General features: G+C 48.9%; 1 protein-coding gene across 2 annotated transcripts in view; it reads right to left on the bottom strand.

The window, feature by feature from the left end:
• Positions 1 to 17,376, bottom strand: part of KIRREL3 (kirre like nephrin family adhesion molecule 3) — an 823,243-nt gene that overhangs the window by 34,451 nt on the left and 771,416 nt on the right. For both annotated transcript variants that reach the window (XM_077249436.1, XM_077249437.1), the window contains exons 8-11: positions 13,682 to 13,830; positions 12,640 to 12,767; positions 11,325 to 11,451; positions 1,987 to 2,087 (exon numbers count right to left, since the gene is read on the bottom strand). In XM_077249436.1, coding sequence (XP_077105551.1) covers positions 1,987 to 2,087; positions 11,325 to 11,451; positions 12,640 to 12,767; positions 13,682 to 13,830 — 505 coding nt within the window. The remainder of the gene's footprint in view (positions 1 to 1,986; positions 2,088 to 11,324; positions 11,452 to 12,639; positions 12,768 to 13,681; positions 13,831 to 17,376) is intronic.

Here is a 17,376-nt window from a genome sequence, read left to right as displayed (position 1 = left end):
GAAAGAGAAACTTCCTTCCCTGATCCTGTTCTTCTAGAGGCAGCTCTCCTTCCTCCTGATCCGAACTCTTAAAGTCTGATTCTTCATTTCACGAAATATCCGAATCCCTTTGTTCTGGATCCCCTCTCGGTCTCTTGCGACTCGGACCTGGACTGGAAGGGTACTGTTGTGTCATAGTGGCTAACGAACTTTGTATCTCCTCCCGAATTAGACTCCTCATTTCTGATAAGAATGTTGGTTGTTCTTCTCTTACAACCTTGGAAATACAGGAGTTGCAAAGATCTTTTTTGTATGCTTCTGGCAGCTTTACATGACATATGGAGCACCGCTTAGACTTCGCCGAGGCCTTGCCTGGCTTTTTTGTCGTTGGGAGGGGTGTCTGTGGGACATCCTTATCCTAAACATAAGAATGGGTACTGCTTAGCGTCTACATATGTGCGTAGGTACATCTGCATGATGCGCATCCTCACTCCTGACTTCTATATCCTCTGTAGAAAAACAATCAGGCGTGGGTAAATGTGTAATCCTTCTGACAAAAAAAAAAAGGCCCCAGCAGCCGCCGCTGCACTCACCCTTTGTCTCCGGCATTGCAGAACCTCTGTTCCAGTGCTCCTCGTGAGTCTGGCTGAGTAACCGCGGCCTGCGCAAGCTTAATCAAATTTGGCGCTGCTGCTCCTCACGCTGTGGAACGCTGGATATGCACTGAAATCACAGCGCTCGCCTATTATGCCTATTTCCGCGTTCCCCCACATGTTATGCTGCCGTCGTCACCGGAAATGACGTCCGGGTCTCACTGGGGTACGCCGCTGACGTCACTGGAAATGACGTTCGGCTACCCTGAACACTTACTTCCGCGTTCCACGCAGTGGAACGCACGCTGATCCGCTGACTCCGGAAGCTAAGTCCACCCCTCCATGTTCATTTATGGAACACGTGGGTCCCTGCGCCTCTTCTGCCTGGCGCCGGCGCCTCTTCTCCCCTATGGCGCCTGAGCAGAGAGCCCCCCCACAAGGAGGAAGCGGCTCTACCCAGGAGCTCGTCCGCTCGACTGGTCTCTGGGGCAGAGGGACTCCCCACCAGGAAGTTTCTGCCCTGGGCTACCAACAAGGGGGAAAGATATTGGACCAGCCGCACGATCCCCCTGAGCCCTCCGGAACCGGTAAGCTTCTGCGCTGACTCTCGTGTGTCCCTCCATGCAGGGACAGGAAAAACACTGAAGGAATGGGGGTGGAGTGGGACCTTTTAACCTCTCGTGTTGTTTTTTCCTTTCCCTTCAAGGAGGAGGAGACAGAGTGCTGTCAGGGAAACGTCCTGGAAAATGTAGTTTTCATTTGGAGCAGACACTGGAGACAGTTGTGACAATGCGAACAATAAGGCTACTTTCACACTTCCGTCGGTACGGGGCCGTCGCCATGCGTCGGCCCGACGTACCGACGGACGTTGTGAAATAAATGCACAACGGGGGCAGCGGATGCAGTTTTTCAACGCATCCGCTGCCCCATTGTAATGTCCGGGGAGGAGGGGGCGGAGTTTCGGCCGCGCATGCACGGTCGAAAATGGCGGACGCACAAAAAAAAGTTACATGGAACTTTTTTTGTGCCGACGGTCCGCCAAAACACGACGCATCCGTCACACGACGGATGCGACGTGTGGCAATCCGTCGCTAATACAAGTGTATGGGAAAAAAACGCATCCTGCAAGAACATTTGCAGGATCCGTTTTTTTTCCAAAACGACGGATTGCGACAGAGTCCCCACAACGGAAGTGTGAAAGTAGCCTAAGACAGATCTGTTCTGCTGGTTATGTTTTCAGCAGGTTGTTACAATGTATCAGTGCAGGGATTGGAGTCCCGGCTGTAAACTCTGCAGATGGTCCAGTGGCCAGTGCTGTGAAATACAACGCCGGACCTAACCTGGCAGTGACATGTGGGAGTAGGAGTTTTGCAGACCCCTTATAGCCGCAGAGACCCCCGGCCCCAATACTTACGATCCTGTCCGGGGGAGGGGTGCTGCGGATGAAGCACTTGATCTGTCCCTTCTCTCCGTGTAAGGCGTGCTGCGTCTGTGTGCTGGAGATGATGGGGGGACCTGGCGGAGGAAGCAGACAATGTAGTCAGTTCATAAGCAGTGCAGCCATCTCTGCTTGCTGTCAGTGACTGAGAACCTTCATTGTACAAATCTTCACTGACCCACGTTCTCCAGTTGCTAATGTCGGCGTGGTTCTGCAGGGAATCCGCAGTGTTAGGGCCACATAACCACGATTTCTCACCTCTAGGCCCAACCGTAGGAGACCAACCCGACCCCAACTTGTAGCGTTAGCAGCACGAGAATAATCCCCTGATCGCAGAACAATGCCGCCATTAACACATGCAGAGGTCATGAACCAAGGCAGTGTCAATATCTGCACATTTTAGGCCCACCTTACCATAAAGAAGATGGTGAGGGGCTGCCGTCACTGACAGGCCTCTGCCCCTTCACTTCATGGTTCCATTTCTCAATTCTCTGATTATTTGCATTTTACAAAATTCAATACAAATCCCCGGGGAGGCGACAGCAAAATAATAATAATGGAAAACAAGCAGCAGGCGGCAGAATGAGCCCCGAAATCCCAGGAATATGCATATAACCCTCCCCAGAGCAGCCAGCAGGTGGAGCTGTGGCTCCAGGGATCTCCGCCTGTAGAGCGCGGTGTACAATGGAGCAGTTTCCCATTGTACTGAGGTTGGGACTGGCGGCTCTCAGGGGCCCCTCCGCCATCCCTCACATTGTACCTCATTACTTATGTCTCCCCTCGTCTGATGGAACTCAGGGGACCCTAAGTCTAGATTGCTATCTCAGGGGTGGTTTGCAGGCTTGCACGCCGTGAGTATTATTCTTCTGGGGCATTTTGTTCACCCTTTCAGGGCCCATGACATATTTCATTTCTTTATAAGCTATATGCTTATTATTTTGGCACTATTCAGGACACATATAGGGACGCCTATTATGTGGTTTCTATAGGGCTTATTTTGGCCATTGTCATATTTGTTGCAAAGTCCATACTGATTTACCTTATATCATGTGTTACTGATTTATGTATACTTAGGCCATTGGTATAGGACATATAGTGTGTATTTGCACATTTTTTTGCCAATTACATTTGACTGATGTTTGGGGGTGTTTTGTATTTATACTGTTTTTAATTGATTTTATGGTTGTATTGTGTTTTCTGCTTGTAATAAAAATTGTTCTTTACATTTTTCCATAAAATTGTAGCAGGTGTGCATGTTTTATTGCATGGGTTCTTTTTCACTTTGTTCATTCCTATTGCTTCTCCCATGCTCAATGTAGCACCCTGCTGTCTCATTATTGATTCTTTATATTATAAGTGGTGCACCCGCCATTATTATTTTTTTAGATTGCTATCTCTACGCAATCCACAATCTTTCATTATTCCATACCCCAAGTATCAGTTTCATTATCCCGTACCCTGAGAGTCGGCGCGGAGTCATTATCCTGTACCCCGAGTGTCAGCGTCATTATCCCGTACCCCGAGTTTACAGAAGAGTCCCCAAAATTCAAAAGATAAAAATTAACTTTTATTAATCCAGTTTATAAAACGACCACATATGTGCACTACTTAAACCATCACCACAACAACAGCATACTATAGGAAAGGCCAGGGTGGTGCCCAGCCCTACACTTCACTATATGCACCCTACCTATCAGTGGAGGTTGGCACCCTATCACCTGCGCATTGGCGCTCCCGCTCCTCGTCGACTCTCCCTGTTACCCCTACCGGGCCCTGCTGGGATGGGGAATAGAAAATATAAATCATACATACAGTGCCCCACTAAGGCTACTTTCACACTAGCGTCGGTACGGGGCCGTCGCAGTGCGTCGGGCCGACGCATGCTGTGAAATAAAAGCACAACGGGGGAAGCGGATGCAGTTTTTCAACGCATCCGCTGCCCCATTGTAATGTCCGGGGAGGAGGGGGCGGAGTTCCGGCTGCGCATGCGCGTTACATGTAACTTTTTTTGTGCCGACGGTCTGCCAAAACACGACGCATCCGTCGCACGACGGATGCGACGTGTGACCATACGTCGTAATGTGTCGCTAATGTAAGTCTAGGGGGAAAAACGCATCTTGCGGACAACTTTGCAGGATGCGTTTTTTTCTCCTAAACGACGCATTGCCACGTATTCCAAACGACGCTAGTGTGAAAGTAGCCTAAGGGTACTGTCACACAGTGCAATTTTGATCGCTACGACGGCACGATTCGTGACGTTCTAGCGATATCGTTACGATATCGTTGTGTCTGACACGCTACTGCGATCAGACATCACGCTGAGAATCGTACGTCGTAGCAGATCGTTTGGAACTTTCTTTCGTCGCTTGATCACCCGCTGACATCGCTGGATCGGTGTGTGTGACAGCGATCCAGCGATGTGTTCGCTTGTAACCAGGGTTAACATCGGGTAACTAAGCGCAGGGCCGCGCTTAGTAACCCGATGTTTACCCTGGTTACCAGCGTAAACGTTAAAAAAACAAACAGTACATACTTACATTCCGGTGTCTGTCCTCCGGCGTCTCAGCTTCTCTGCACTGTGTGAGCGCCTGCCGGCCGGAAAGCGAGCACAGCGGTGACGTCACCGCTCTGCTTTCCGGCTATGGTGCTCACATAGTGCAGAGAAGCTGAGACGCCGGGGACAGACACCGGAATGTAAGTATGTACTGTTTGTTTTTTTTAACATTTACGCTGGTAACCAGGGTAAACATCGGGTTACTAAGCGTGGCCCTGCGCTTAGTAACCCGATGTTTACCCTGGTTACCCGGGGACTTCGGCATCGCTCCAGCGCCGTGATTGCAAAGTGTGACCGCAGTCTACGACGCTGGAGCGATAATCATACGACGCTGCGACGTCACGGATCGTGCCGTCGTAGCGACGAAAATTGCACTGTGTGACAGTACCCTAAGAGTGTCTTGAGTCAACATAGGTAAATTGGCAGACCTGTACTCATGCCTGTCTGTTCCTTCCTGTCAGTGGGGGTTGGCACCCTTTTGTAACACGCAATTGGCGCCCCCGCTCCACAACGACTGTCCTCTAATCTGACCCTTATTAAACAGATGAGGCCCAGAAAAAAAAGTTAAGGTGCTATAGTGCTTTAAAGTGTCAAAAAGTATATACCCATCAGTTGTTTATACATGTCAGGGGTGCCCTTAAGGTACTTATTTTTCAATAGATGGATCCCTTTCTGTGATAATCAATCATACTTCATATACCCATCAAATGAATATGCCACATGATTTTTAGATAAGTATGTCCACATCAAGACAGATGAAGAAAAGTCAACATCTCAATCAGGACCCTCTATTCACACCAGAGCCAATGACAAATGTCAGTATAACAGTTCATGCCATCGATGGGCATTACACAGGTACACCCCCTTTTTTTTCTAGGATATATCAACACATCAAATCATATTACTACTCAATGTCACCCAAATGCATCCCTTTAAAACTCAACGCATTTCCCCTCTTCCGATTATAAGAGGTTCATCAGGAGTGAAATAGATATCAAAGGGTTACTTGCCGATCGCTGCAGCGTCGCTGTTTGGTCGCTGGAGAGCTGTCACACAGACCGCTCTCCAGCGACCAACGATGCCGAGGTCCCCGGGTAACCAGGGTAAACATCGGGTTGCTAAGCGCAGGGCCGCGCTTAGTAACCCGATGTTTACCCTGGTTACCAGCGTAAAAGTTAAAAAAACAAACAGCACATACTCACCAGCGCGTCCCCCAGCCTCTGCTTCCTGACACTGACTGAGCTCCGGCCCTAACAGCACAGCGGTGACGTCATCGCACCGCTTTCACTTTCAGTTTAGGGCCGGCGCTCAGTCAGTGTCAGGAAGCAGACGCTGGGGGACGCGCTGGTGAGTATGTGCTGTTTGTTTTTTTAACTTTTACGCTGGTAACCAGGGTAAACATCGGGTTACCAAGCGCGGCCCTGCGCTTAGTAACCCGATGTTTACCCTGGTTACCAGTGTAAAATATCGCTGGTATCCTTGCTTTTGCTGTCAAACACGGCGATACACGGCGACCTAGCGACCAAATAAAGTGCAGACCTTCTAGCAGCGACCAGCAATTTCACAGCGGGATCCAGATCGCTGCTGCGTGTCAAATACAGCGATATCGCTATCCAGGTCGCTGCAACGTCACGGATCGCTGGCGATATCGCCTAGTGTGACGGTACCTTTAGCTTCGTCAGATTTGGCGTATTTAAGCAATATAGTCCGCAGCACCACCGGGCCAGTCCCCTATCAATATAGTGCTTATCCCGTACCCCGAGTGTCAGTGTCCTCATCCTGTACCCCCAGTGTCAGTGTCCTCATCCTGTACCCCCAGTGTCAGTGTCATTATCCTGTACCCCGAGTGTCAGCCCCATTAATCTGCACCCCGAGTGTCGGTGTCATTATCCTGTACCCCCAGTGTCGGTGTCATTATCCTGTACCCCGAGTGCTAGACTAGTGTCATTATCCTGTACCCCATTATCCTGTACCCCGAGTGTCAGTGTCATTATCCTGTACCCCATTATCCTGTACCTCGAGTGTCAGTGTCATTATTCTGTACCCCGAGTGTCAGTGTCCTTATCCTGTACCCCCAGTGTTAGTGTCATTATCCTGTACCCCCAGTGTCGGTGTCATTATCCTGTACCCCCAGTGTCGGTGTCATTATCCTGTACCCCCAGTGTCGGTGTCATTATCCTGTACCCCGAGTGTCAGTGTCATTATCCTGTACCCCATTATCCTGTACCCCGAGTGTCAGTGTCCTCATCCTGTACCCCCAGTGTCAGTGTCATTATCCTGTACCCCCAGTGTCGGTGTCATTATCCTGTACCCCGAGTGTCAGTGTCCTCATCCTGTACCCCCAGTGTCAGTGTCATTATCCTGTACCCCCAGTGTCGGTGTCATTATCCTGTACCCCGAGTGTCAGTGTCATTATCCTGTACCTCATTATCCTGTACCCCGAGTGTCAGTGTCATTATCCTGTACCCCGAGTGTCAGTGTCATTATCCTGTACCCCGAGTGTCAGCGTCATTATCCTGTACCCCGAGTGTCAGTGTCATTATCCTGTACCCCGAGTGTCAGCGCCATTAATCTGCACCCCGAGTGTCAGTGTCCTCATCCTGTACCCCCAGTGTCATTATCCTGTACCCCGAGTGTCAGTGTCATTATCCTGTACCTCGAGTGTCGGTGTCATTATCCTGTACCCCCAGTGTCAGTGTCATTATCCTGTACCTCGAGTGTCAGTGTCATTATCCTGTACCTCGAGTGTCAGTGTCATTATCCTGTACCTCGAGTGTCGGTGTCATTATCCTGTACCCCCAGTGTCGGTGTCATTATCCTGTACCCCGAGTGTCGGTGTCATTATCCTGTACCCCGAGTGTCGGTGTCATTATCCTGTACCCCGAGTGTCGGTGTCATTATCCTGTACCCCGAGTATCGGTGTCATTATCCTGTACCCCGAGTGTCAGTGTCATTATCCTGTACCCCGAGTATCGGTGTCATTATCCTGTACCCCGAGTGTCAGTGTCATTATCCTGTACCCCGAGTGTCGGTGTCATTATCCTGTACCCCGAGTGTCGGTGTCATTATCCTGTACCCCGAGTGTCAGTGTCCTCATCCTGTACCCCGAGTGTAAGTGTCATTATCCTGTACCCCGAGTGTCAGTGTCATTATCCTGTACCCCGAGTGTCAGCGCCATTAATCTGCACCCCGAGTGTCGGTGTCATTATCCTGTACCCCGAGTGTCGGTGTCATTATCCTGTACCCCGAGTGTCAGTGTCATTATCCTGCACGCCGAGTGTCAGTGTCATTATCCTGTACCCCGAGTGTCAGCGCCATTAATCTGCACCCCGAGTGTCGGTGTCATTATCCTGTACTCCCAGTGTCGGTGTCATTATCCTGTACCCCGAGTGTCAGTGTCATTATCCTGTACCCCGAGTGTCAGTGTCATTATCCCGTACCCCGAGTGTCAGTGTCATTATCCTGCACGCCGAGTGTCAGCGTCATTATCCTGTACCTCGAGTGTCGGACCGGTGTCATTATCCTGTACCCCATTATCCTGTACCCCGAGTGTCAGTGTCATTATCCTGTACCTCGAGTGTCGGTGTCATTATCCTGTACCCCCAGTGTCAGCGCCATTATCCTGTACCCGTAGTGTCAGTGTCATTATCCTGTACCCCGAGTGTCTGTGTCATTATCCCGTACCCCGAGTGTCGGTGTCATTATCCCGTACCCCGAGTGTCAGTGTCATTATCCTGTACCCCTAGTGTCAGCGTCATTATCCTGTACCCCTAGAGTCAGCGTCATTATCCTGTACCCCCAGTGTCATTATCCCGTACCCCGAGTGTCAGTGTCACATCCTGTACCCCGAGTGTCAGTGTTGTCACGTTCCCAGAGCGTCTGTTTGTCGGTCCTATACAATAAGCTATTATTTCAGCTTTAGGTCTTGGGGATACAGAGTTTGCTTTAGTTGCTGTCAGACATCTTATTCCTTCCTCCGCTCTGGAACTTTCCCATCATGCAGTTCACGTCCTGTCCTCCGATTAGCGCATGACTGGTGGTCACATGACCCTGCTGGTAATAATGGCGGAAAAACAAACTACATTATCTGTACTCAGAGACGTATCACTGTTATCTGTGGTGCTACATAGGACTGCAGGTGACAACTCTGAGTACAGATAATGTAGTAGATGTCTCCTGCAGTCCTATGTAACACCACAGATAACACAGTGATAACGCTCTGAGTACAGATAATGTTGTGGATGTCACCTGCAGTCCTATGTAACGCCACAGATAACACAGTGATAACGCTGAGTACAGATGATGTAGTAGATGTCACCTGCAGTCCCATGTAACCCGGCTGAGTAGTTGTGTGTCATTTCTCCTGACTCAGTGCCACTCTCCTCCCCTCTCCCACCCGTCTGCGCCGTTTCGTTACTGCTGGTTTTGTTTTCTGCAGCTATTTAATTGTAATTAAACTCCTGCTGTCGATCAGTGAGCGAGAGCAAAAGGAAACAATGTCTCTGTGTACGGCACGGCGAGATAAAACCAAATGGTGCATCCCTCATCCCGGCTGATTGTGATGCCACTGGCGGATCTCCTTGCCGCTCCGCGCTCCTCTTTGCATTATCGCAGTGTGTGTGTTATTTAGGCCAACTGTGAGTCGGGAAATTAGGAGATGTGGGCAGCCAGGCTGAGAGCCCCAATCTGAGTGTAATCATTGTGGGGCCGGGGGGTCCTAGCGCCCAAGGTCAGACTGCGCATTTCATTCTGTACTGCATTTACATCTATTACAGGACATTGATTCGGCAATGGCGGCTGCACGTGACGGCGCAGTGCCTGCTGATACATAGGATTCATAGCTTCATTTTTGGAGCAAGTAATGATGAATAAGCCCGTGACGTCTAGTTGATAGGAAGGATTGTGACAGTAGTGTGATAATGCACACAGTGATGTCACAGTACAGAGATAATACACACAGCAATGTCACAGTAGTGAGATAATACACACAGCGTGTCACAGGACAGGGATAATGCACACAGCGATGTCACAGTACAGGGATAATACACACAGTGATGTCATAGTACAGAGATAACGCGCACACACAGCGATGTCACAGTACAGGGATAATACACAGTGATGTCACAGAACAGGGATAATGCACACAGTGATGTCACAGTAGTGTGATAATGCACACAGTGATGTCACAGTACAGAGATAATGCACAGTGTGAAGTCACAGTACAGGGATAATACACACAGCGATGTCACAGTACAGGGCTAATACACACAGCGATGTCACAGTACAGGGATAATACACTCAGCGATGTCAACAGTACAGAGATAATACACACAGTGACGTCACAGTACAGGGATAATGCACACAGCGAAGTCACAGTACAGGGATAATGCACACAGTGATGTCAGTACAGGGATAATACACACAGTGATGTCACAGTAGTGGGATGATGTACAGGGATAATACACACAGTGATGTCACAGTAGTGGGATGATGTACAGGGATAATGCACACAGTGATGTCACAGTACTGGGATAATGCGCACAGTGATGTCACAGTAATGAGATGATGTGCACATAGTGAGCCACTGAGTGCATTATCTCTCAATTGTGACATCACTATGGGCATGATTTCTGTGCAGAAGGGGAAAAAAAACAGTAAACACTTTGCCATGTTCTATCTCTGCTGCTGCCGGGGGTCATGATGGATGGGGCCCCAGTCATAGTTTTGCTGTGGTTACTTGTTATGATTAAGACCAAGAATCAACATCTGGAATAATAATCTCTAGGGATGAAATGAACTTTTTCTTCAGGTGTAACGACAGCTCTTTTGCACTTATTGCTCCTCCACCCACTGAGCAGCCATCTATGAAGTGCCAGTTGTGTGCTCCTACCCACTGTGATCTGTGCCGGCCAATCAGCAGGGTACAAGAAGGTCATGTGACCCTCCACAACCAGAAAAAAGTCCTGCCTCTGAGGAGTCCGGAGGGCGGGGCTCATTTGTCTGCTTGCCGTCCCTGACACCACGTTCTGTGCTCCATTGTTTCTCTGCAGTGATGCCCGCCGGTGCTCCGGGCCGTGTATCGTATACAGTAGATCCCCGATATTACAGCCTCCCTACTTCATATTAACCCATCGTCTCCCGCTCCCATCTCTCCGGGGACAGCGGAGGCGGCTCAGGCCCATATACAACCGGCGCCGGGGAAATTGTTATTCCGGCTTAATGGGAACATAAGCAGGAACTGAATATTAAAAAGCTATATCTGCCTTCGCGCTTCACTGCGAGACACAAACATAAAAAACAGATTTACGCCACGCTCGGGGCACAGACAAGGGCCGCCACTTTACAGGACCCTCACAGACGCAAGGTTCTTATAGAAAAGGATCGCAACAGCAGATTGACGATCATCCCAGAGTCGCCTTGTGCCTGACTGCAGGAAATTCCATCTGCCTCAATGTATCAGCTTCTGAGAAAGCTGGGTGACAACCAATATGGCCGACCCCAGGAGTCAGAAAAAGCTGGGTGACATCACATACTGCACTGGATCAGAAAAACATGGCGGCTTTCTTCTAAAAACAGCACCACCCCTGTCTGCAGGTTATGTGCGGTACTGCAGTTCTGCTCCTTTCATTTTATTGAGCCATGCAGTAATACCAGACACAACCTGCAGCCAAGTGTGGTGCTGTTTCTAGAAGAAATCCTTTTCAGTCTTCTCCTGCTCCAGAAGGTGGTTCTCCCAGGAGAAGGGACTTTGGTTCCTTACCATTGACTGTTAAGGTGATTTCCCTCTCGCCAGCGCCCACCCGAGGAACGACTGCTCGGCAAACGTATTTCCCAGCATCCTCTTGCCGCACGTTTTTCAGCGTCAAGTAGTTGTCGTTACTCAGGACCTAAGTAAAAAGAAGACGCACAAAAATGGTCAGAATGGCTGCGGGCTCTGTTGCGTCGTCTGTCCAGGTCTGAGTGTGACCGCACTGCAGAAAAAATGGAGACTTTCCTCTTATTAAAGAGACAGTTCTAGAATGTAAAAGTGGCTGTGGGAAGTTTCCGTTTTTTTATTTCTTGTTAATATTGTTACTATATTGCAGTTTTTATTGTGGCCACTAGATGTCAGTACTGTAGACAGATTCCATATAAGCAAAATAAAAAACCATCTCATTTTATGACCTGCTGTAAAGAGAGCAACCTTAGGGAAATGGCAGAAACAACCAGATTATCAGACTTTTCATCAATGGCGATAATAACAGACAGCTCTCTGAACATTCTGGATTATCAAATGCCTGATTAAAGCATTCCAGTGCATGTGTGCAATTTTCCGTGCCTTATGCCTCAATAAGTCCCGGTCATTGGCCACAGTAATGGTGGTGTCAGTGGTTGGCGGTGACAGGTTTGACCTTCTGTCTCGGTTTCTTACCTGAACGAGGCTGATCTTTTAAAAGTTAAAAAAAAAATTCTAGAAACACAACTCTGCCTTTCATCTGATTGTGCCCGGCTGCAGAGACGCCAAGATCCGGAGAACAAAGTCATATTTTTTGCCATTTTAACTTCAGGAATAAATGTCAGAATCTGAGCCGCGATCCCGGCTGTAAAAGTTCAGACTGTAAAGTGGAGGGAGTGCAGAATGGCGGTCCTGTCCTTAAGAGACGGGCGTGAAGGCAGCGGCGCGGACAATTCCTGCCTGTTATACGGAGTCACGTGCCTCTATAATACAGGTAGAACCGTCCGCTCAATACCAGGCTGCTGGCGGCTCGTAATATAATTACACAGGAGCACAAGAGCCGCCGTGGTAATGCAAATAAAGGTATAACTTAGCTCAAAGTTTGGTGTTTAAGTTCCTCATCCTTTCCAGGACCTCTGCTTACTGTCAGCGAATAGAAATATTCCTGCTCACATACAGAGGCTGAAATCCTGGGGTAACATATTGGAAGTCGGCTATCTAACAGGATGGTGGTTTTAGCTTGTTTGCATGAGTGTTACTATTCACTGACAGCAATCGGAGATGTTTAACCTGTTGTCTTTCTGTGTTTTAGCCCGGTCTCCACACAACCGCTGCGGTGCCGGAGTCGAACTCCACTTACCACGCCAGAACCGCGCTTCATCCAGACGATGGTGAGAGAAGGGTTTCCGATCCACGCACAGTGGAAGGTGGCTTCTGATCCCAGGTCCACGACTACGGATTCAGGTTCTGTGGCCATCCGAGGCCCAACTACAGGGGGAGAGAAGCAGCACAAGTGGTACCCCCGCAAACATGGACCTACCCGGAAAATGCTGCACAATATCTGCATCGGGGGACAGCAACATCACCTCCAGAGCTGCACTCACTATTCTGCTATTACATTGTGTATTCTCCTCCAGAGCTGCACTCACTATTCTGCTGTTACATTGTGTATTCTCCTCCAGAGCTGCACTCACTATTCTGCTGTTACATTGTGTATTCTCCTCCAGAGCTGCACTCACTATTCTGCTGTTACATAGTGTCTTATCCTCCAGAGCTGCACTCACTATTCTGCTATTACATCGTGTCTTATCCTCCAGTCATCACCAGAGCTACACTGTCTATTCAGCTCTTACATCATGTGTTATACTCCAGTCACCTCCAGAGCTGCAGTCACTATTTTGCTATTACAGCATGTCTTATCCTTCAGTCACCTGCACTAACTATTCAGCTCTTACATCATGTGTTATACTCCAGTCACCTCCAGAGCTGCACTCACTATTCTGCTATTACATCATGTCTTATCCTCCAGTCACCTCCAGAGCTGCAGTCACTATTTTGCTATTACATCATCTCTTATGATCCAGTCACCTGCAGAGCTGCACTAACTATTCAGCTCTTACATCATGTGTTATACTCCAGTCACCTCCAGAGCTGCACTCATTATTCTGTTGTTACATTGCGTCTTATCCTCCAGTCACCTGCAGAGCTATACTCACTATTCTGCTGTTACATTGTGTCTTCTCCTACAGAGCTGCACTCACTATTCTGCTGTTACATGGTAACTTGCATTCGTCGGCCCTCCACACATTAACAGTCCATAGCACAGTGATCTGTGCCTGCAGCTTTAGTTGTGACAGGAGGTGCAGTACATGGGGGTCTCCTGAGGTCGGGGGTATACTTACAATAGACGTCCACTGTTCTGCTGATGTTGGTGCTGCCCAGGGTGTTGGTGACCTCGCAGGATACCGGCTCGGAGAAGTACGAGTAATCCACCACCGTCTCGTACGTTTCTTCGGTCACCTCCTTCAGTAATTGTCCGCCTTTTGCCCACCTAGACAATATGAGACATTAGCCATTGATAACTCAGCAAGCGCTGCGACTACTGCCCCCATCAGGAGCAGCTATTACTACATCACTAATGGTCCCGGCCCCCTAACCTAATTGTAAAATGCAGCTTGTGGCTTTGTAACACTTTGTCTCCATCTCTGCTGCTGTCAGAGGAGTAACCCCCATCAGAGGAGTGACTGCTGCATTGCTCATGTTCTGAACATTTAAAGGGCCGGTTCAGTCTTACGTTTATAAAACTTAAAGATCATATAAAGAGACTTTGTAAGGTATGTTTCTAGATCTCTGCTAGCTGTCAGTAAATTGGAACGCTCCTTGCTGTCAGTGGCTGAACATTCGTCCTGACCTCGTGTCGCCCATGCAGTTGCTGGGATTCGATAGCCCCCATCCATGGCATTACATGTGATCGGACACAATGACCCTCACGGACGCTGCTTTCGTGGGGTCTCCTTGCTGCCTGTTCCTGGGGTCAGAAGTCCCCCGGGGTATCGGAGCCGTTCTCCACCCGCTCGAGGATAATGGAAGAAGGACAAGTGATTGCAGCCATTTATAGGGACGATTACGCGGGCACATTTGGAGCGGGCGCCTCCATTACCCGCTCACGTCCGATCTTTGCTCAGAACATTGAGTCGTTAATGGGCGCACATTACAACATTCATTAGCCACATGGCTACTGGGCGCAACGCAGGAAATGAGAGCACATTTATAAGGCATTACAGCAGCCAAGCCTGAAACACTGCGAGCACAGTATGGCGCCAACATATGCTGCTACGCTGTCCACATATGCTCATCTATTCAGGGGCACGGGTGGAGCCCGGGACCCCAGGGATGCAAACTAGACGATGTAGTGATGAACTGTGCTGACTGAGTTACCGGAGCCATAATGTGTACGAGCGGAAATAGAAATGACAATGTAGCAGAGGCATCATGGCGGCCAGCACCGGGGGGGTTCACGCTGTCTGCGGCGCAATACTCTGCGGTCTAATTAGCACATCACAGTGCCTCTGATAATCTTTAATGAAGACATCGGCATGTTGATGCTAAACTGCGAGCGCCGCACTCTGATTTGTGTCTCACGCGCCATTTCCATCAGTTTTCTGTTTTTAACATCTCCAAGATGGTAGAAGGGGAATACTGGCGGCAAAGGTGGTCCGTTCACCGTCCTGGGAGAGAACGACAAGTGATGTGGCCACGACCGCCATTTATCAAAACCTGTGCATCCGATCTGTAAATTCTGTGAGGATTTGTTACAGTATAGACAGACTGATACATTCTTCTGGCAATCTGTAGCAATCAGGACAAGTTCTCCACCATTAGATGGACACAATAAGGGTATGTGCACACGTCAGGATTTCTTCAGGAAGTTTTGCATTTTTTTTGCGGATTTCCCTGATAAAAACGCTATAATTCTGCACAAAAAACGCATACATTATGCATCCTATAATTTAGAATGCATTCCACATTTTTTGTGCAAATGTTGCGTTTTTTTCCGCAAAAAACCGCAATCCGGAAAAAGAAGCAACATGTTCATTATTTTTGCGGATTTTTTGCGGATTTCCCATGATTTTGGAGTGTCAGGAGAAAAACCCAAAAATTCAGCCAAAAAAAGCACAAAAAACGCGCAAAAAAATGCATGCGGATTTCTGGCAGAAATGTCCGGATTTTGTCAGGAAAATTTCTGCAAGAAATCCTGACGTGTGCACATACCCTAATGTTTACATTCACTGACAGCAAGCAGACATGTTAAAGGGAGTCTGTCAGAACAATCCACCCAAACAAACCATTCCTATGGTCCTGCTTCTCTGGAGGATCATGTCATCCACACCTTTGTAGATGTAATCTGTTGTGCAAGGACCCCTGGCTCTACTCGCCACCCACCCCACCACTCTTTCCCTTGACTGACAGATGCTTTTCTGTGGATTCAAAGCACTGAGCTGCAGGGAAGCAGAGAATGGTGGAGCCGGGCCCTGGAAATGGAGCCAGAATGGCAAAAGCTTGTGAAGTGCTCTCAGCGCACTGGAGCACTTAGCAGCTCATCACAAGAAGCTAAAACAGTGATCATTCAGTCAGGGAGCAACAGGATGCAGAAATGAGGATGTGGCCGATGCTCTGCGGCCAAAGCACATATAATCATGTGGCTCTCTGAAAACGAAACGGTTTAGAAGGAATCTGTCAGAAAGATCCAACCCCAATATGTGAATAATGTATGGGATATGGGGCTCCATGTTCTCCGGCCCTGGGATATGGGGCTCCATGTTCTCCAGCCCTGGGATCTGCGGCTCCATGTTCTCCAGCCCTAGGATATGGGGCTCCATGTTCTCCGGCCCTGGGATCTGCGGCTCCATGTTCTCTGGCCATGAGATCTGGGGCTCCATGTTCTCCAGCCCTGGGATCTGATGCGCCATGTTCTTCGGCCCTTGGAATCTGCGGCTCCATGTTCTCCGGCCATGAGATCTGGGGCTTCATGTTCTCCAGCTCTGGGATCTTCGGCTCCATGTTCTCCAGCCCTGGGATCTGATGCGCCATGTTCTTCGGCCCTTGGAATCTGCGGCTCCATGTTCTCCGGCCATGAGATCTGGGGCTTCATGTTCTCCAGCTCTGGGATCTTCGGCTCCATGTTCTTCGATCCTTGGATCTGTGGCTCCATGTTCTCTGGCCGTGAATTCTGGGGCTCTATGTTCTCTGGACCTGCGATCTACAATTTTATAGCTCTTTTTTCATCTACTCTCAATTCTCCAGCTCTGGGATCTTGGATCTGCGGCTCCACATTCTCCGACCTTCAAATCTGTGGCTCATTTTACCGCTACTCCAGGAGATTATTAATTTGTGTGACCAGGAAACATTTTTCTTCTTCTACAAACACCATTTATAATAAATGAAGGTGGATTTCTTCCCATTAATTACTTCTAAAAATATTGTTGTTTTGACCTCGAGCTTCCTCCAGAGCACGATATAATGAACACGTAGCGGTGGCAGGTTGAAGAATGCCTCGCACTTCCCTGCAATCCGAGTCTCGTGCCTCATAACAATGGGAAGTGCAAATAAATGATAAAATGCAAAAAAAGTAACAATGTCTGATGTGAAATTAATTGCATTGAGGACGCAGCGCCTGTCCTGGCCGAGCCGGAAGCTCATTTATAACAGCCGCGTGCACGGGGACAAAGGACACAGGTGCTGAGGTGGCACTAAACATCACTCATCCTGCGTACAGTGATGTCCGGGGTCAGCCATCTGCTGCAAGTAAGACCAGAAATCCTAGCCCTGAAGATCCAGACGGCATGTGTCACCATGTTCACAGGGCAGAGATCCACCACCACCGAGGAAAGCTCCAGCAGCAGATAAAACTGTAACTATCACAACTGCTCCACCCAGTAAAGTAGTGATGTATCTTTGGAATCAGGGTCTCTGTCCCTACAACATGCTGCTGTCAGATTACACAGCACAAGCCTGCTGACAGATTCTATTTAAAGAAATATTCCAGTGAAGACCACAGTGACATGCAGATCTCCTGCCTATGGTGTGAGATGCTACC

This window comes from Ranitomeya variabilis, chromosome 4, assembly GCF_051348905.1.
Source record: "Ranitomeya variabilis isolate aRanVar5 chromosome 4, aRanVar5.hap1, whole genome shotgun sequence".
NCBI lineage: Eukaryota > Metazoa > Chordata > Amphibia > Anura > Dendrobatidae > Ranitomeya > Ranitomeya variabilis.
This window is presented reverse-complemented; position numbering and strand designations above follow the sequence as displayed.